At 38.8% G+C, this 22,017-nt stretch overlaps 1 protein-coding gene across 2 annotated transcripts in view; it reads left to right on the plus strand.

Moving 5' to 3' along the window:
* LOC121962163 (zeta-sarcoglycan-like) overlaps positions 1 to 22,017 on the plus strand; it is a 41,451-nt gene that overhangs the window by 14,819 nt on the left and 4,615 nt on the right. The window contains exons 3-7 of one of the 2 annotated variants that reach the window (XM_042512367.1): positions 3,517 to 3,618; positions 11,401 to 11,488; positions 12,822 to 12,944; positions 14,063 to 14,135; positions 15,668 to 15,916. In XM_042512367.1, the coding sequence (XP_042368301.1) occupies positions 3,517 to 3,618; positions 11,401 to 11,488; positions 12,822 to 12,944; positions 14,063 to 14,135; positions 15,668 to 15,845 (564 nt within the window). In that variant the 3' untranslated portion in view covers positions 15,846 to 15,916. Of the gene's footprint in view, positions 1 to 3,516; positions 3,619 to 11,400; positions 11,489 to 12,821; positions 12,945 to 14,062; positions 14,136 to 15,667; positions 15,917 to 22,017 lie in introns of those variants that run through there. The other variant, XM_042512366.1, reaches the window with a different exon arrangement.

Consider the following 22,017-nt stretch of genomic DNA (forward strand, 5'->3'; position numbering starts at 1 on the left):
TCAGCGTCAGCACAGGAGTGACTTTAACTTCTGGCTGCTGACTTACAGTACAAATAACTCCACACTCCACACACACCTCCTCCGCTCCTCTGACTTTGTCCTCTTGTCTGTCCCCAATCCTGGCTCTCTACCACGTATGAAAAAGCTCTCTTTGCTGTACTCCGCCCCTATAATTCACTATCTCTGTCCATTTGTGCTGCTAGCACTATGGACTCCTTCAGCGCATCCCTCAGGGCCCACCCACTTACTCACATCCTCACAAAGCTGCCATCAGCCTTCACTTTGTTCATTGTGGTGTGGCAAGGCATAACCCTGTCCAATTTCTACTGAGCTGTCTACACCCAAATGGTCCTGAACAGCATTAATGTGTGGTGAAAAATATGCAGTGAAGTTTCAGAATCGTGCTTCATTTTATTGAATGTGAATGTGGTTAATTTCTTGTTGAATCAGGACCTCAAGGAATCAATCTAAAATTTAAACCAAAAGGCAGTCACCTGTTGAGTTAAGGACAAGCTGAAATGATTGGAAAAGTTGTTATTGCTTTTTTGGTCTGACTTTTTAGTCGCAGTCCCTAACTAAAAAACGTTTTTAAATTTAATGGGATCTTAAATGGTTAAAGACCCTTTTTAATGCCAGACATTTTGACTTGTGAAAAAAACACAATTGAAACATATTTTGTTAATATGAGTCAGTCATGATGCAAACAGTCAGCCTGTTTGACAGTGAGCCTGCACTGGACAGTTTCAGGACGCTGGAACTAGCTCACCTTAATGTAAAGCAGTAATTTTTGTATAAATTAGAGTTACATTGTATATAACCATTCTAAAAAACAAAGATTTTATTGTACTCATTTGAGTTTTGGTATTTTATTTATTTGACTGTTGAAACTGGATATTTTAATCTAGAAGAAGAAAAGTGGATCTGTTCAATGTGCTGTCTAAACAATATGGAAAATTAATTCCATTTAGTTTTACTGTTCTTTTCATTGTGAACTGCACATGCTTTGTTTAGCATGACAAACATAGATATGGATTTTGTTAATAAGGAAGATGCACAAAGACTGAGATGGCTGTTAAAAGTCAGTTATCTGGGGAAAGCCAAGGAGAAGAGGAAAAAAGTGCTTTATTGAGATATTCTTTAGATATTTAGTCGTTCATCATGTTAACAGTTAATTTGGGATATTGTTTTTGTTTGATTGATTGTTTGTTTTTCTCTTCTCTTTCTGGCCCATGTGTTTTGTGTATGCAAGACCAGAAGATGTTAGCCCATTGCCTTGCAGTCACTTATTACACCTAACCATTTTTCAAACCATGCTGCTGTGTTTTACAAAATTTGTTTTACAGTTTTTCGTACTATTCAGGCAGCCGCTGCCTGCATTCTAAATGAACATGGTGCTTAACAGGTACCGAAAGTGATTACTTTACTTTTTCAAATTTAAAGTTTTTGTGCACGTTGGGGCAAAAGGTTGAGAGCCGCTATTTAAAGAGCTGCTATCTCTTAAAATACATGTTTGTTTGTAGGCTATTTTATTGTAGTGTTTTTCCCCCAGTAAACTAAAAAACCAGCACAGAACCTCTAAAGTACCATATAGGGGCTTAAAAAGTTCTTTGTGTGGCAGCAGTGCTATATAGCACCTGAACCGCTCGTCATGTCTTCACGATCAAAAAAAAAAAAAAAAGGAGCAGACTCTTTAAAACTTGCATAAGTTGTGGAATTCATCACAGTGAACACTAGGTCTGCATTAACCTTTTGTCAAAGTTACATTGTAATTATTTGAGGTAATACACTGCAGACTTTTAAAATCAATATGCACTTAAACTGCAATTAACAGGCTGCAATAAATCTTTAATAAAAATCAACACAGACTTGAAGCTCATGGTGATGGATACACAACTTTCAAGAGCAAAGTGATCCTCACACCACACAGAAATAAACGAAAACCAGCAGGCAGCAGGAAATACATGTCCAAAAATCTTAAAGTGCAGTCCACATTCATAAATAATTGATAAGGAAATAAATATATTTTTAAGGCAGGTTTCTGCAATGCTTATTTAGCCAGGACTTTGATGCATAGGATGTACCAGTCAGATGTTTTCTCAAACTAACTGCTGATACCAAGTACTGATCTTATATCATTTCCCTTTTCCCCAAAATTAAAATGTCTCTGGGATCATGTTTTGTTGGATAATACGAGTGTAGGGTTTGCTGTGCCACCACAAAACATAGTCTGCAGCCTGCTGTGACTGAATGACAGCAACTGACTTTAGAAACAGAGTTTCATAATGACAGTGAAAACAGTATTTAATGTGGATTGTTTGTGTTCAGCCGATACCCAGCCTGATAAAGGTAGCCTCAGCCCTGATTTTTACCTAGGGGATAATTTCCTAGTCCTTTTATATTTTTGCGCACTGCTTTTCAGGTGGGGCTGCAATTAGTGATTCTTTTCATTGTTGATTTATTTGTTGTATTTTCTCAATTAGTCGTTAAGTTGTTTGGTCTGTCAGAAAATGGTGAAAAATGTCCCAAAACCCAAGATTATGTTCTAAAATATCTTGTCTTGTCCACAACCCAAAAAAAATTACTCAACCCGATAAATCAATTATTAAATTAGTTTAATTAATTTGATAGTCGAAAACTGAGACTATCAAGACTGAGAATCTCACATTTATTTTAGGAACTTTTTACACACATTTTGTAATCTGCTGAAAAAACATGTCCCATTTCCTTATTTTATCTGACAGCATTTTAATATTTTTTTTTGAGTTTTAATGGTTTATTGACAGGCATAACTTTATATATGAAACATCTCTAAGAAATGGCATCACAGTAAGTAAAAATACCAACGCAGGCACCGGCAGACCAGAGTTCAAAGGGTTAAGGGTCATTGTGACTGATTATTATGACACTAATAATGATTGATACTGTATAATGTCATACTGAGAAACTGCGATATGTTTTTAAACAGTTATCGTAATGTAAAAATCTCGTATAGCTGCAACCCAAGTACTTTTAATACTATTCTGTTTTTCACTGTGAAAAACACTTCTAAAAAAGAAAATATTACTACTACAACAACTACCTCTACTACCAGCAGCACTGGTAATGATAATCATTAAAATATCACTATGTAGCCAACTACTGTAAATCTGCATGAGCTTAAATCTGATTCTTTTGTCATTTGCATGAATCTTCTCAACATTCACATCCACAGCTGCCACATTAGCCCGGTTCTCCTCAGTCAGCCTCCCACTGCATGCAGCCTGTCACCCCGACACCACCGAGTGTCTGTGGCATTGTCACCTCGATGTCATGTCCTACTTCTTCGCTGTCACTCAACGCAGCTGCCCGTCCACCAGCCCGTCTGGCAGGCAGCCGCTCCTGCTCTTCCTAATGTAGTTCAGTGACAGCAGGGTCCAATGTTTTATGCATTTGAGAAGTTAAAGTCCTTTAAATCAAATCAGGAAAACTCAGCGCCGCTCAGTACAAAATCACTGATAATTGTGATTTATGTTTCAGGATGGAATGGGAAACCTTCATTTGAAGCAAGACGGGATTCGCCTGGAGGGAATCTCCGAGTTTCTCCGGCCTCTTTACGTGAACGAGATCCAGTCCAGAAGGGTAAGTTGCTCCCTTTGTTCTTATCTATAACTACAACTTGCCTGTAAAATAGGGATACTCAACTTTGCTTTGCTGGCGGGGGCACTTGTGCAAAATGACAAGGCCAGGGGCCAGACGCGGAAGCTCCATACATGTTTATAGGATTTGACAACATTTCTAGGATTTTATGGCACTTCCAGAAGTTTAGGATGTTTCTTGGATTTTAGGACATTCCTAGAATTTTAGGACATTTCTAGGATTTGAGGACATTTCCAAGATTTTAGGAGGTTCAGGGTTAGGGTTAGGGATAGGCTTTAAACATAGATGTTTCTATGTTTAAAGAATATATTTGGATTTCATGACATTTCTAGGTTTTCAAAACATTTCTAGGATTTCTGGACAATTGGGGCTTAGTTAGGACCTTTGTCAGGTGGTGCAAGGGATCCTCCACTTGCACTTGGGCTTTTATGCCTTTAATATATAGGAAAGACCAGAGACACAATCTATGTACATGGAGTGACTGCTCTAGCCACCGGAAACCCCAACAAGCTCTATTTTGATGCAGTTTTTAGTCATTCTGGCACCTTATGTGTACTAAAAGTACATAAACAGTTTCCATTGTGAATCATTTTATTTTTTATTGTGAATTAGAAAATTGTTTCGGGGCCACCTGGCACCCTCTGGGGGGCCAGATTTGGCCTGTGGGCGTTAAGTTGAGTATCACTGCTGTAGATCAGTACTTTGCAGCACTGATAAACTAGGAATAACTACCATTGACAGAGGCATGTGAAAGTCTCTTGCATGGAAAGATCTTCCAAAGCTGCAGAAAAGCTGGTATTGATCTCACAATGTTGAGGTAGTTATACTTAATTCATGAAAGCAACAAAGGCCTTCTTCTCTCTGAGTTCTTACTTGACGCTACTTTGATGTTACCTTATATTTGTGCCAGGATAGGAGAGATTACTCTCTTTCTCTTTCTGTGTCCTGTGCTCCTCCTCATCCTCATTTCCTGTCATCTTCCAACAGTACACTATCAGGGCCTCCCATCGGCAGGAGATGGGTAATAGGCTGCCTCTCAGCTCCTCTCAGGCCACATACAACCCTACAGGAGATTACAGCCGATTACAGAGGGACCAGAGTCCCCTGCTGGATTTCCAATCAAGCCCACGCGATAAATTCCCCTCTTCCACTTCCTCCCTCCCCTTTCTCCTCTTTGATGTTTAGTAGATTAACCAACACAGCTCCAGTGCAAAGTTGATCCAAATTTCCTTCTCCCACACGAATCGCAGACGCTCAGTTGGATCATCCCCTTTTTCAGTGATTAGGCATGGTGCAGAAAGCAATTTCAAGCACTGGAAGCTGGGGTTCCATGTAAATTTGATTTTTGAGGGACGTCGATGGAAGAAGTGGCTCGATAGTGGGCACAATTTGCCACAGCAGATTGAGAAACAACTTGGAATTGCCTTCTCTTGCTCTTTGATCTTCTAGTTGGAGCTAAGTGTTGATTTAAATATAACAGTCGCGTGTTTAGCAATAGCAAACACCTCAAGGCCACAGCAGACGCCCGACACGAACACTGGACAAAGCCAATATTTCATTCCCCGGTGCAATACCACCTGCAGACATTTTTACTGTCTTGTTTTACAGACAGGCTGTGCTGTTGGCTCCTTATCTACTGGCACCAGAGATATTTGTTGGACAAAAATCTCTGTGGGTCACTCGATATTTCTCACCTGAGGAAATATGTCAAGCACTGCGAGAGAGGGGATTATGGTTATCCAATGAGTTTACACCACAGTGCACAATGCTGTTCTTGAGTCAGATAACCACCACTGATCAATAAGCCATTACCACAAACAGCAGTGAACTCTGTAGTGCACCACAGAAGTTAAATATAGTATGATTTATTTATTTTTTATGTTCCCAGAGTCCAAGCTGCTATTGAGGCTGAACTCAAAGTAGCTTTAGTTTTACTCCTGGATCAATCAGTGCTTTGAATCTTCAGCAATGACTGAAGCTGTAATCTGTGAATACCAAGTGGAAATAGCTCCCTCAGTGTTTTTGGCAGAAACTGTGATAGCTGGCAGCCAATTACAGGCTAAGTAGCCCCTTGAATCAGCGCTCTCAGTTGCATGTTGTGAAATGCGAGCTGCTAACTTTGCACAAACGGTTTCCATCGGTTGCAATCCCTGCCAAGATAAAAAAACACAAAGCACATACAGAACAACAAATGTTTGAGTTTTACAGATACTCTCAGGCCATGTGCTGTTATATTCTGTATTACACAACAATTTTGCGTTGATATTGAGGAATTTTAATTCAATTCAACTGTTAAGTGTACGGCTGCAATTACGCAGCAGTTTGGCACCCATGTCATGCACACACAGTAAATATCTAAAAATATAGACAAAAACTGAGTAAATTATACTGTACAATAAGTAAATAAGTTAGCAGGCTATGTAGTTAAATGCTTTCTTTTCTTTGTTTTGGCAAAGTTCAGGCTCCAGTGCTTTAGTGTTAATGCTTCACATTTCCTGCCTGCTATGCTCCGCAGTGTGTGAACCCAGGCGGTAACAACTGCCTCTCCAAACTTCTGATTTGGTGTGCCTGTGGCAGGTGAAATTTCAAGTGCAGAGTTGATTCAAACACTTAAAGATTAGAGCCCCATTGTTGCTTTCATATCTGACATTGTGGGTATTGTGTGGCACTCCTGCTCGAAGGTTCAAGTGCACATTGGACTACAGACACTCAATATTATGAGCGTTTTAATATAACTAATGCTAACTTCTTTTTGCATCAGCCTTCAGCTTCACCTGTGATGAGCTGTCTGTCAAATCGGACAGGCAGATGGAGGAATGGAATATTTTGTGCATTATTTCCACACCCTGGGGGCTTCTCCCCATGAATGTCTGCTTATCTATCTGTCCGTTCGTCCATCTGTCCGTCTATTAGCTTTTGCACAGCTCACACACAACTTCTTGTTGCCAAAAGAAGACAATATAAGGACCATGAAAAAGATTTGACAGAATGACCGTAATATCAAATGTTTGAAATCCAGTTTACACTTGAAATTTCAAGCACATGATTGCCACACAACGGCTCTAGCTATAATTTCTAACTGCTATAATTTTAGGCATGAGAAATCAGTTTGACACGTGAAATTTCACCCGGCTGAAAGCAACAAAGCAGCTGTAATTTCATACTTCGTGAAATCTGTGTCACTCTTGCCACCTGCCAGAAGAATATTGCATTCATGGTTTCAAGTGTGTGTGAAACCAAATGTTTGAGCAGGCATTTCTTCCCGCTTTCACTTTCCTCACACATACACTTGAAACAGGCTGGATCAAGTAATGCTTGTTCAAAGACAAATATGTTGCCTGTGAGCTTTTAGTATGGCTGCAGTGGCTGTTGGCAGAACATGTTGGTTTCTGGCAACGCTTGTGTAATGGCTGCTTGTTGGTTAGACTTTAAAATTCTTAGCTTCGGAAGCTGTAGAAAATTTGCATTTTCCACTTTTATCCAACTGAATATGTTACTACACTACTGTGGTTCAGTTTTTCATTTCTCCTTCTTCCTGAAGCTTCCCACTTTGAAAATTTTGATTATCACAGAAAATTTTACATGTTGTAATCTACAAAGTGTATAAATTGTGAATCCGCACAGATGCTGCCTCTGTTTTGGTCAGGAGTCAAATGAAAAATAAATCATTCAGTATGCAGTATTTTATTTTGCAAAAGTCATGTTTTGTCTTAACTCGCTAATGCATTATTTGGATTTTCTGCAAACACTTAAAAGGCATACACAAAGGAGACAGGTCGGGTTTAGTGATTTGCCTTGGTCTAGCTTCTGTTTTGCATATGCATTAGGGTAATAATGTCTGCTGCTGGTTAAGGACAACCGAGGTCAAATTTGATTTGATGAGCAGATATATTTTTAGCAGAGGTGGGTCAGTCCACTCAGATTTGCTTTTTCATGAGTGTTTTGTAAATTTTTGTATCCCAGTGAATTTCAATCACAGACCATTGAGAAGCAAGTATTTTATTTACAGTAAGAACTACAGGAATGATTTCACTGATTAGTTCCTCCGCTCTGCTTGAACATGTATGGAGAGAAAAATCATCTGCAGCCTTGGCCTTTGATTGCACATGGTCAAAGGAGTACTTGGCAGCTTTCAATACCAGCTTTGAATCATAACAATGTGGGTATGTGTGTAAATGTGGTAACCATCTTGCCAGGGGTCAGACCTCTTTGCTCATTTCTCAGCTGAAATTTATTTTTCTGGCTCTTGGGCTGTTGCTCCGACTACAGAGTCTAACTCTGCATTTTAGTATGCCCAAAACCATCAACTAAACGAGTATTGAAGTGGACCAAGAGAAAGACCTACCACTTTCGCTCTCTCTTAAACCCAGACAAAACTAGACAGTGCTAACTAGATATAAACAAAAGTTCTGTTACTGTGTCTCCTGTTTCTCACCTCAGATGTCTTCGAAAACATATTTTAGCTCACCGTTTAACTGAAAAATTTTAATTGTTTATTCCCAACAGACTGCCATGTTGTTTCCTGTGTCAAATGGTACATTTCATTTGTACTGGGGAGTTCCAAGTTGGAAATTTAAACCTGAATGCTGCCTTAAGTCAGACTTCCACTTTGGAAAGTTGGAAGAACCTCATAAACCCCAACCTGAACATCCAATAATGCTGTAATGTGTATCAGTTGTATTGAAAACAGCAGTATTATACTGTTTATTTGTGCTTCTGTCTTACTGCGTCTGACTAAAACAGTATGATGCAGTGGCGTTTCTATTAGCAAAATAAAATGTCATGTGTTGCGAACTGGTATTGCTAACAATGGCTAACCTGGTTTTGTTAGTTAAGTCTTGGTTTTCCAGCTTGTTGTACTGGAAAGTGATCAACTCTGGTGTGACATCATTTCCAGTTCCGACCTTTTACCTCTGACGTAAATGGGGCGCAGCTAAAATAGCCAATATTGCATTGTGTCTCCGACTAGCGAGATATTTATTTGTCTGGTGCTTTGCAATGCTTTCTGGTAGTTGTAGGTTTTCTACCTTTTGAGCAAAATCAAAATCAAAGCCCTTTTTCTTCTGTTTTATCTGGTCATGTAGCACTGGTTTCAAGAGTATTTGAGTCTGACAAGGCCAGCTTTCATGAAAAGACCATCTTTCCAGCAGTTAAGTATTTTTTTTAAAGGCCACTGATGCAGGAGCAGCAGGGTGACATAAAGGGAGGCAGAATATCTTTTGCACATGTGGGTCTTAAAATTCTGACTGAATTTCTGGGACTGTGCCCAGCTAGAGCTTCTTGTAACGTTGCTGCCCCATTAGTGACGGCACCACAGAGGTCAAATTTGACAACTGTCGGACTTGTCAGCAGTTACAATCTGTTGCTTCATTAAAACATGCATAAAACTTGTTCTCAGATATGAAGCATTCATACAAATTATGATATATTATTATATGATGATTATTCATGGAATATGACGTTTGAACAGTTATGTATGCACATTTTTTTAAAGAGGAGTTTGGAAGTAAATGGCCCAAATAATTGGCTCTTGATATGATAGTGCTTTTGTTTTTTTAGTATGACACTATAATTGCAATTTGAAATCAAGAAAAAACTCAAAATTGCATCTTAGCTTTGAATTTAACTCTCTGCCTCAGTCTGAGGAACAATGTGGTATGAGTCAACACAGTGCCCAGATACAGTTAATCAAATCTCTGCTGTTCAGACTGTTGGCTCTCCTTATCGTCTCGGGGGACCCTGACTGATCTATAAATAGCCTCAGATGCAGGTGTGTCTTTATTGGAGTGAAACTTCTCCCTCACAGAGTCTCACCTACTTGCATTGGAGATGCGTGACAAAGATAATTGTGAGCACCAGTTGTGAATCTGAGTCGGCAAATGAGAGCTGAAGCCATCAACATGTTTAATTCTCAGTTTGAAATCAAAGCTTTTCGGGAGCAGACTGCAATAGCGGCGCCTCAGAGAGCTGAACATCCTTCCAACCACGCTTGCTAGAACCAATTTAATTTGGCTAACAGTATTACATTGAAATACAAGGCCCTTTTTTAATATGGAAAATATTAAGTATGCCTGCAAACACATTGCAAAACAGCCTGTACCCTGCATGGAAAGAGCCTGCCTGCAATGTTTGATATCAGGATGAGGAAAATTAAGACATAATAAGCATGCCTTTTTAACTTGTGAAAAATTTTTTCTTCATTATATTTACTTGTTCAGCTCAGTATGCAAATTAGCTTCTAGCACAACAATTAGAAATAATTAAAATTCAAACATATTCATGCAAATATTTGGTTAGGATTACAGTTAAATCCCGAGCAGTGCTCTTTATCTGTGCTTTAAATGTCTGCATTTTATTTTACACTCACCCGCTCACAGGAAGGTAGTGCCATCATATGAGGTGACTTTGTTTTAAACCATTTCATCGAAGCACTGTGCCGCGCTCTCGCTTTTGGCTGTGATGTTATTCATTGTATGCAGGGAAGCATCCTTTGCCTTACAGCAGCCATGGTAATTTTTCAGTCTGACGGGGCCCACTGCACCTACAACAACAGGCTCCATTTATGTGCATTCACTCTGATCTGCACTTGACCTTCCTCAACGGTCGCAGTGACTAAAAAGCCTTTTATGTGATCCCAAAGAAGTGTTGAGCGCAACGGCGTCTCAGTCATGGCCCCTCAGGAAACAGTTTAAGACCTATAAACTCTTAAAAGGGATGCTTCAAATCAAGAACTCAAATTTCTCCATGATGCTCTGCTTCCTGGAGAACTTCTGTTCATGTTGCGCATTTATATTTGGATGGAGCAAGTAGGGAATGAAAATTAACGAGATGACCTCTGCAAAGTTACACCAACTTGAAATAATCTGCTTGAATTGACGTCTCTTTTGGGAGAGCATGAACTCTAAATCTATTAGACCGCATTGTGCATAACTATTAGCACCAACGTGAGACTATAACTAAATGCTAACAAATGTCAGTTTTATTCACAAATAATACAAAAAAAGAAACTATGAACAAGAACTAAATATTGTGTGATATAAGGCGGTTGGGAGGTAGTGGATCTGCTTGTGGAGGAAAAATAAACTTTTGCTGCCTTCACGCAACTTCACTGAACTCTGACAAATGCAAACTGTCTTGACAGTGCTGACCTTTGAGGAAAAAAGAGAAACAAGCACCCAAAAAGGAAATTGTTCTCCACAAAAGGGATGCTGCATGGTGTGCAATCACTTGTGAGTGTGTTTTACCAATAAACCTGCATTTATTATTTTTTTAATATTAGCAATGGGTCAAATGTCTGTATGTAAGGTACTTGTGGTGATTAATGATTACCTGACTTTGCAGTTCCCCTCAGGATTATGTAGTTTTTTGGTGCTTTTCAGCTCATAGTTTTGGTTTTGGTTTCTGTCACCGCTCTCATCGGTATCTTTTTCAGACACTGCATGCAGCAGTTTTTGATCAAAAAAAAATCCAGCACCAACATCAGATAGACAGTGTCAGTGACCTGTTGGACTTTTTAGTGACATGTTTCCTGATCTTACTAATATCTTCAGTGATAACAGTGTTGTCAAAATCATTAGAAATTATGCTTAAAAGTACAAAAAATAAGTCCCAAGTTAGGAATCATGGTAAGCGTCTTCATGACAAAGAAGACAAGAATTCACTTTGCTCTTTTTCTAAATTTAAGATCCTTATATACCATATTTCTTTTCTCTTCCTTCCCTCTCCGTCTCCTGGTCTCTCTCTCCCCATTCATACTTCCCCTAGGACAGCTTGCTGGTCTTGGGGTCAGAAAAGAATGTAACTCTGAACGCCAGAAACGAACAAGGCCAGCTGACCGGTCAGCTCACAGTGGGTGAGTCTTCAGTTCTGACTACTGTACACATTCATTGTATTCGAGATGATAAATCACCACTTGGCTTTGACAGCTGTGACATCACTGTCTGGGCGTTGCCTGAAGGTAGTTTAAATGTGTGTTGTTGTTTTTTTTTGTTGCCCTTGTGTCATTTAATGTTAAAAGAATCACATAATTATAATTGGGTTACCTGTTAATTTACACTTAGGTTCAGCCATTATTCCTCTCTCCCTGTACAATTTATAAAAAAGTGATCTTAGATTAAGCTGACCCTGACTGTAAATTGCCTGATCAGTCTTATATTATTAATGACTTTAATCAAGATTAGCAAAACAATTCATCTTCAAGTTCTCTTTAATCGTCTCTGCACCTTCAGAAAAGACTCTCTGCAGTTTCTTCCAGACACTAACCTTTGATGCACTTATTGAAAGGGCAATGGATTCTTCTTATTATCATCAAGTTCAACCATCAGTCAGTCCAAATTACCAAAGTCATTTACATGATTAATGACCACTGGAAGGCAAATGACCTGCTTATTAACATTAATAGCTATTGATCTTAGCCAACATAAGTTGAGAGTTGATGCTGATTTGACAAGACTGGTGATATGACACTTTTTGGTCACGCTTGACCTTCCTCAGAAAATTAGTGCCTGCTTTTGTAGAAAGTGCATTTTGTCTGAAATGAGATGAAACTTGGCGAGAATAATTAAATTCCCCAGCCGCTGCAGCTCGTGGATTAATGGAAGAGAGTGGAGGAGGGAGTGAGAAAGGGAGACGTTAAAAGTTTCTGCATGCACATCTGGAAAAACACCAAAGTCTGGAGAACAGGAATTAATATTCCTCACCAGCGGAACAGATTACTGATTTGTCTCCATCCATTGTAAAAGCATGGCTGATCCAGCTTTGTTGGGCGCCTTTCATTTGCAGAGCAAGCACTCTACACAGTATTTCAGATTGCTAATAGTCTTACATGCACAAACACAGTTTCCCAAAGCTGATTTGCAGAGCCATAAGGCAACCTTTATTTGACAGCAGCATTTATAAAAAGAAAATCATTGTTAGGAATGAAGACTATAATACTTTTTAGGTGGAAATCTGTTCTTTAATGCTTTTTCATTATCAAACTAAAATATACGTTTAGTCCTGGAAGCGCTCTAAAAGTATTGAACGATGCAGTAGAGCTAAACAAATAAATAGTTTGAATTATCAGCGTCAAAGTCTTAGAATAATTGAGTTTCCAGCACCTCACTGAGGTTTAATCAAGACCGTTTTATGGCAGTTTTGTGTTGACAGCCAGAGCCTCCATAACCTGGATGTCTGTGTCTCTGTAGGACCTGAGGCTGTGGAGGCCCAGTGCCAGAGGCTGGAGGTACGAAGTAAAGACGGAGGCAGACTGCTGTTCACTGCAAATGAGGAGGAGATCATCATGACAACAGAAAAGTTCACTGTCACAGGTAAATGTGCGATACTTTCATTATAAGATCTTCTGGGTCCAGTTAAATAATTTAAATCGGGATCACAATGATCTGGTTTTGCTGTAGATGATCAGCTAATCCATCTTAGTTTTGTGCTTTTTTTGTGCACTTTTTGGTCTTTGAATTTTACAAAATACACATATATTTGATTTTCATTTCAAAATCTAAAGATGAAATATTAAAAACGAACCATTTTCAGTTTTCGGGGTCAGAAATGGAATATACAGGATTTATTTTTGCATTTGTATTTTAGCAGTTTCAAAGTTTTATTTTGTTCCACCCTGATCACACCCCTCTTCTGGTATCAGGATATTTTCAAATTTTTTGGACCAGTGGTATCCCAATTTTACTGAAAAGTTTTGAAAAACCAAAACTGGATTTAATGATTGTACTATTCGGCAGTGTCTTATAGTTTCATTTGAATCCCATTAAGTTTAATAGTAATGTGTTTTGTATAATCACTCATGTTTCTTTAAAGAAGGGTACTCTTTATACAGATCCAGCCAGGATATGTAAACGTATGAGAAGAAGTGTAAATCCAAAATGAACAGATGGTAAACATTAGGGATGAGTATAGTTTAAAATTAAGAAAGAACCCATAACCTCTAAATAGTTCCAGGAAACAATGTTTTGTTTTTTTTTTTTTTAATATTTGACTATGATTGATATAAACACTACTTTCTACAAAATGTATTTTTTTAGTTTACACAAGTCAGACTTCTTAAATATTAAATGTTGTCTAAACACAAGCAGCTGTGTAACTTTACAGAAGTAAAATCCAGTCTAACACTGGAAAAATCCTCCAATATCTGATCAGAGAGAAAAGGAAACGAGAGCCCGCACAGTGCCGTTTTTTTGGTTGGTACCATGAAATGATTGACAGGTTTTACACAAGATTAAACAAATCAAACCAAACGGCCAAATGTTCCAGAGTTTGTCTGAACCAAACAGATTAGGTGTGAAAACACCCTAAGACAGTTTGATACCGTGCTATGGACGCATTTCAGTCGGTGCCAAACATTGAGGTTCGATAAGCCTTAGTAAACACATCCTTGGCTGTCATTTTCTGAATTATAAAAGTATGTCTTATTTTCTAGGCTCAGAAGGCGCCGTGTTTGGACATTCAGTCGAAACTCCCCTGATCCAGGCGAGGGCTTCTGAAGACCTAAAGTAAGTTCATATTCATTGACTTAACAGAAATTCATTAAAGCTTAATGTCACATGTTCATATCCTGTTCAATTAAGATGATGATCTTTAAATAATGATGATAAATGTTCCACGGCATTTCAAAGTCAATGCCTTAGCTGAGGAAAAAAAAAAAGAGAAAAGTGGCAGGAGCCATTATTCACCAGTATAATTATTCTCAAGCACCCTCTTGTAAACTCAAGCATCTACTGGTTGGCTCGTTATCACACAAATTTAAAACTAGATTTGACCATTATTTTAATTTCACAGCTGATGGGTGAGCTAATTTGTTAGTTATTCTGCATAGCAGACAGGAATTGATTAAAGCACTGAGAGAGCATGGAGGAAGTCGGTAAGGTTGAGATGCGTGTTAGACTCATACACTTCGGAGCATGTGATCCCCACTGCACTCCGCCCGAGGCTGCGAGCCCTGTGTCGGTCCATTAACGAGCTATAACGAGTGCGGTTTGTTGTCCACCTTACTGGTCCTGAAGGGAGGGCTGGGATCAAAGTTGGCAGAAAAAGCAGTGTTCTGGCATCTAATTCCTCCAGAGTGAGAGGAATACTGATGAGGTTCACTTTAAAGCAAGCACACGTACACACACACACACACACACACACACACACACACACACAGACACACAGGCTCAGCGCAGGGGTGACCATCTGTAATGTGGTCAAAATCTTAACGAGAGGAAACCGAACAGGAGACAGTTAAAGCATAAAAGCCCCAACGTGATGTTTGTTTCAACGGGATTCAGATTTCGCTCAGTTTTAAATTCATATTTGGTCAAAGATATTCAATTTATGCCTTGTTACAGTTTGATTCTCTTTGTGTGGTTTTAATTTAATACATATTGCATTTATAAAAACATTTCTTAAGGATATTTCAAAATGACTGGCTTCCTTCACTAACAAATTACCGAAATATTTCCAAGCAAGCAGATTTACAAACTGTACTGTAAGGGCTTTAAATAAATGTTTCTTTGCTCTAAGCCCAATTTATTTTCCAAACATCATGTCAAAGATTTTTTATATTCTCTCATACAGCTATATTAAAAAAGAAAAATGGAAAAAAACAGAATCCCGTGGGCCATTAATGACATGAATTCAAGCCTAAAAACATTTTTGATATTCATATTATTGTTTTTCCTTATTGCTAGTGTCTCTTTATACACTAATTGGGCTGTAGGCAAAGTACACAAACCACCATTATTACCATGGCATGTCAGTAAAACTATTTAATATTGTTGTTGTATGTGCAAAGAATTTCACATTTTAACTGCTTTGACAGAAACACATGCAGGCTATCCTGTAGAACCAGCCTCATGTTAATGTATATATTCAGCCAAAAATGCTGCTGAAACAAAGAAAAAATTATATATCAAGCCAGTATTTAAGCAGCCTCACTTATTCCATGCCTGACCTTGTTGCCTGTTGACTGACTGTTTTCCTGGTTTCGACTCGCCTCGCCTTTGATCACCTCTCCTCGTCTCTGTCCTGGTAAACCAAACAGCCTCTGTCTCCGACCAAGAGTTCTGCCTGTGCACTTCCTGGTTCTTGTTTGCCTGTGGCTGTGTTGTGTTTTACCGCTTCGGCTCTGTCGAGAAAGATCGCCATTCTTCCGGCCGTCTTCAGAGCCTCCTCCACGTTCACCATCTCCCCACCCGAACTCTGCTCCACCCCAGAACTGATAACTGTCCCGACTTACCTGCAACTTGATTATACTCACCTTTGCTCCATTCAACCTGCCAAAAGATTAAATAAAGGTCATTACAAACTCCTTACATGCTCTGTTGTCCTCTGGTACATCATGGCTCATGGCAGCGTGCTTATGGACCCCAGGTCTCTGCCGTCACCTCCTGGCCTGTTCCTGACTCCCACGAACAACTTCAATGATTCCTGGGGTTTGCAAACTTTTACTGCCGTTTCATCCACAACTACAGCTCTGTGGCCAGGTAAAACAAAACACAGAATTAACAGTCACACAGAGTCAGCCATAAGGACCAGTGACATACATAAATGCAAAAGTACAATAAAGGACGATACATCATCTCCCGACCCGAACTCTGAACCATCATCTGTGAATGTGAGCTCACCCCAGTCCCTGTACGCACTCTGCTCGACCAATGAATACTGCTCCACCCCAGAACTGATAACTGTCCCTACTTAACTGCAACCTACTTATACTCACCTTTGCTCCATTCAACATGCCAAAAGATTAAGTTACAGTTACAAAATATATCGAGACAACAGACACAGACAACACTACTAACATGCAACTGGCACAAACCCAGAAAAAAATAAAATAATCCACAGATGAGGAAGAGGGGTCATTTACACGAAGATGCCAATATAAGCCTTTTTTTTAAAATCAAGGGAATGGCAATAGAATTCTTGTTAACCATATTATGAAACAACTATACAAAACACTTAAATTTTCGCTTCCTGTACGTTATACCCCAGTGCCATCTCTTTATTAAATGAAACCAGTACTTTCAGTAGGTGAAAACCTGACACGTACAATCTCCTTTTGTGTGTTACATGTGTGAAACTACGACAGACTTGATTCTCCAGACGTTGTCTGGAGTTCATATGAGAAAAAAAGGTTAAAAAATAAATAAAAAATACTTTCATAACCCCATCGCTCATAGTAAGAAACTGATTGAGAAAACCATTGACAGTTGAAGAATCATGTTTTTACTGCAGCCATTGTGTCCAAACCTTTTTGGTTTGTGATTAATTAAAAATAAGTTTTCTTTCCACCAGTTGTCACTGGCTGCTTATGTTTAGAGAGCACAATGCATTAACTCTGCCAGCAGATTAAGCTATATTCCTATTAATACGATATGATTTCAACATCCAGTCACCATCATATACCAGAAAATCTGCACTGTGACATCTAGTTCCTGTTAATGTCACCAAAACAGGCACTTTCTCATTATGGAGCAAGACAGTATATTATGAGCCAGAATAGCCTGTTGATTGATTGCACATGTAAACCTAATTTATCATCTGATTTGATGTCATCATACTATAAATTTTAGAGATGGCATATCAGAAAAGACTTTCTCTTACTAAAATAAGAATCCTTATACGCTGACATGTTATCACACAAATTTACTGACTTTTATTATATTTATTGTAAAGCAAACATTGATATTTCTTATAAACCTAACACCATCATTAGAGCGGAATATGCATGTTTTTTTTGGCATTGTTTATATTTGTGGCTCTGGAACTTCTCGGCCATATTTTATCCGCCTCACCCCCACCCTGAAAGTGAGATGAGTTAAGCCCTCTTTTCAAACTTCTCGCCACCTGTAAGTAAACCTCTCTGGATGATAAAGATATGGCTTGGCTCACGTCCATGCTGCCCATCTTTTCCTCTTTAAAGAAATATCTTTTTCTTTGTGATGTGTTTTATGTCTCTGCAAGCCAACGGTAAACTGGGCGAAGAACAGAGCGGATACGAAATCAAAGAAATCCACCTGAGATCTTCCTTTTCTTTGAAGCACCTGTTCTTCTCCCCGAGCGCTTTATCTGTGTATGCTGGCACTCAAAGTTTGTCTTCATTTGTCATCATCGTGCTTGTTTTTGTATGCCAAAATCATTCTGAAATAAGTGGGGGGAATATGAAAACAGTCTAAAAAATAATTTTAGTTGTCAAATTACATTTGCTTCCTGAATTTGTTTTCACATTTATTTCAGAATAATGCCCGAAGTGTATCTAAAGCAGATTTTTGGTGTATGGGTAACCCCTTTTCTCATTATTGGACTTTAAATGTTTTTTTTTTTCAATTTCTGCTTGCTTTCTTCTAGTTGACACATACATAATGTTCAGTAAACAAACATTATAATTTATTAGTTTAGATAGGACATATAAACAGCGTGAAAGGGGGAGAGAGAGGGGATGACATGCAGCAAAGGGCCGTGAGCTGGACTTGACCCCGTGGCCGCTGCGGCAAGGACACTGCCTCCATTCATGGGGTGCCTGCTTTATCCACTCAGCCACTGGACACCCCAAACAGTATTATTTAGAGGTACTATTTTGAATAATCGTAAGACTTTTTTACTCTTATAGGGCCTTTAACTGTGGTCTGAACTTTTGTCTACGGTTAGCAAAAATGTATGCACAACATAAGAAAAGATCAACTTTATTGATCCTTTGCAGAGAGATCTATGTCAGTACAAAAGGATAAGCACAAGAGCGTATGCATGGTATGACTATAACTCTGACCAATTGTAATGTCATGTATATTATGACATTAAAGATACACAAAACGACGCATGAAAAAATAAAATGTTCTTTATGAACACTATACACACTAAAAAATGGTTCTATAGAGTTCGTGTCTTTTGTATACGTAGTGTTTTATAAAGTGTATTGAGACAAAAACACTCAAAATGAGGACGTAAGAAAGTTACATTCGATTAGAATTAGAAATAGAATAGAATACAAAATGGAATGTGGATAAAGTTTCTAGTGTTTGAAGACAGCAATGTCAGTGGCATGAAATACAGTTGTTGTTAGTTGTTGTTCTTGTAGCAGCAAATAGTGTGTAGAATCCTTTCGATAATCAAAACAGTGTAATTCAAACTTGAAAAATGAAGCCAACAAAGTGCCAGAAACTGCAGTTTATTAAATGACCACTTGAGGCTGGCTCCAAAACAGAGGAAACCACCCTCATAGACCCCCAAACTTTATGTGCCCAACTTTACAACAGAAATAAAGATGATATCATTTGAAGTGCTTCAACAGTATGATTTTATAAAGTTAAATTGAAGACATTATTTTAAGCTCTGCTTCCCATTTGTCTTATTTTGACTATTTAATTTAATTTAATTGAATTTAAAACAAATAATAATAATTATGTCAGGTCTGACTGACTCTTTTTTATTGGTTTATCCTTCATCTGAATTATTATTTTATGAGGTCATAGTCTTAGTTTTAATGGCTTTGATTCATTTTTATGGTCCATTGCTGGCTTTGCTGTGTGGCTGCAACTTCTATCTTGCACTTTGTGTGGTACATTTTGCCTCCATCTGGAATTAAATGTACTATAGACAGGAAGTTTTGCTTGTTTGCCAAGTTCCTCCTTCAAGACAACTGAAGAAGGGTTGAGGTTTTCAATACCTTGTTATTAATAAGTTGTGCATATTTAAGGGCGGGGCCGCTTGAGTCACAGCTTGCCTGCTGATAGTGTCCTTAGCTTCTCAGTTAGATCCACCCCTCACCCTCCACAGACTCCAATTATGGTCACTTCTGGCTCCAAAATCATTAAATGGCAGTGGCCAAAACGCCCAACTCATGGCTTCAAAACAGGAGCCCACAAACCAATGGGTTATGTTTGGTAGCTATGTCCCTCATTTATACAATCTGTGATAGTAAATAATGCACATCCAAATTTTTGATTGTGTCATGTTTTGTTCAACCAACAGGCTAAAACACCAAAAATTGCCATTTACAATGAAAAAAAAAAGGGAAAACCAGCAGAGATTTTCTAGGACTGCTTTGCTTTTTTTATTTGATTTAAAAACGACTTAATTGGTTAATTCTTAATCAGAATTGTGCCAGTTAATTTCCTGTTGATGGGCTAATCGATTAATCTACTAATCCTTTAAGCTGTAGTGCAGTGTGCATCTTATAATGCAGAGGCAGTACTGCAGGAGCTTAACAGTTGAGCAGTTTGATTGATTTATGGTTGTTTGGTCCCCAGTGACTCACTTTGTTTTTTCACTCCTTAGTTCATCCTCTTTGTCTACGGCAAAAAACTAGGAGACATGTTTGTGTATGGTGACTTGTGAATAATTGCACTTGTGCTGAGGAGCTATCAAGCATCGAGGCCTTGATGTTGAAGTCTCTAAAACAAGGGCAGCGCAGTTATGAAGTGGATATAGTCCTGCAGGAGAGATATGTCAGTTTGTCATGTCCTGCTCTCAGCTCACAGCTTCATTACCTTTAGTCATAGCTCTCGTTGGGCTCTGATCAGCTCCTTCACCTGACAGTGACCTCTTTCGGTTTCACTCTCAAAATACCCTCCGGCATTGAGTTCGAGGACAGAAATCAAGATAGTCAATTGCTGGAAATTTGGCTCTGAGGAGTCATGTTTTGACTCCCTAGCTCGCTGCCCACTCAAGTCTGATAATAGTACCAGCTTCCAACCACAAATTACAGGCCTAAATATGAAAATATTTCTGTCAATTATATAATCAGATCATTTTGCGTCTCAGTCTGGAGGCTGCTGCTCTGATTCCTGATGCACATGGCCCAAATACATCTGAATAGGCAGGGAAGCTGTGTTATAAAGCTGTGATATTCTTCTTGGTAAAGCTGTTTTTTTGTAGTAGCTCTGAACATTTCACTGTGATACTTCTGTCATCGAGTTTGTTCACATTCAGAGAGACTTAGTCTATTCTCTTGACATGTATGGAGGACAGATGGTGAATGGACGTCTGATCAGTGCGACAAAAACTCTCCAGGTCTCAGTCGTGTCAAGAACAAACTTTTTTGCAGTTTTTTGCAAGCTGCTGCTTAAAAAAGCACATGGGAATCTGTAGTGAGACAAGTCTGACATTAAGAAGCAAAGGCAGACCAGACAGGATTTGAAGGCTCTGCTTTGCAGTGCAGACATCACATGGTGCATTTCTCGGCCCAGTATCAGAGAGCAGCAAAATCGCTTTTCATTTCATTTTCTCTACAACTCTCTGCTACCATAGCGCTCCTCCTCTTTCGGTTTAAAGTCTGTTTGCAGTGCGGCCAGCCGCGTACCCCTGTCGAGCTGATCTGAGCAGCTTTCAGGACAGTCTCTGCAGTAGCTGTGTCCACACAAGAGTGACAGGTTCATTAAGAAGATAAAGGCAGAACTGAACAACTCTTCTTGGTCCCACTTAGCTCTGGTCACTTTTTTCCCTCCAATTTGTTGGGATTGAGATGTCGTGAAGCTGGAGTTGTTTTTTTCTAGTTTTGACTGCAGCAAAGAAAAATGGCCATTCTTTGCTATTGTGATGGCCATGATAGAAATGTTTGGACGGCAGATAACATTACGTACAGATACAGTGGAAATAATTGGTTTAAAGTTTTTGATGGAGGCTTATTTACTGTCATTCTCAGTCCTCCATCTCTCGGTAAGAATGACATCTATTATTGCTATACAGGGTTCAGGCTCTGTCAAAACTCTATGTGATGCAATAATTACGGCCTGTAAGATCATCAGGGGTAAAGCATCTTATCAACGTCACAATTAAAAATCATTTTAGTGTGTCCTCTCCATTTTCTCTGCAACTAACAATTATGTCATTATTAGATTTTTTAAAACCTTTTTTAAATTTTAAAATAGTATATTAGAAGATATGAAAATATTGAGTAAAACAGAATAAACTAAAAATGAAGATTACCTTATATGGTCAGAAGGTTTAAGATTGGGCCTTTTAAGTTTATGTACTTTGGTGCCATTTGTGATATTCGCATATAAAAATAAACTTGACTTTCACCTTTGGAATCCCCTCAGCTAACAGAGTAGATATGCAATATTTAAACTAACCTCATCCACTGTGACTCCAGCTGTGGCCGTCAGCCCATTTGGTCCTGCTCTTTCCTCCATATCTCTGCGATATGGTGACCTTTTTGTGGATGTAAAGGTCATCCTGAATGCGGCAAGAAGAGCTGGTCTGTCGTAAACAGCCATCATGACTGAAAATATCACATAGGTTATCTGTAGTGAGGATTTTACATAAAAGAGTTTTCTGGATGGAGCCAGAAGCCCTGAAACATTATGGGTACAAGGAGCTTGTCAGTACCGAGGAGGAGGGATCTTTTTTTATCTGATAGCCTGATCACCAGGTCTCATAATCTGAAGGTTTCTG

Source organism: Plectropomus leopardus, chromosome 23, assembly GCF_008729295.1.
Source record: "Plectropomus leopardus isolate mb chromosome 23, YSFRI_Pleo_2.0, whole genome shotgun sequence".
NCBI lineage: Eukaryota > Metazoa > Chordata > Actinopteri > Perciformes > Serranidae > Plectropomus > Plectropomus leopardus.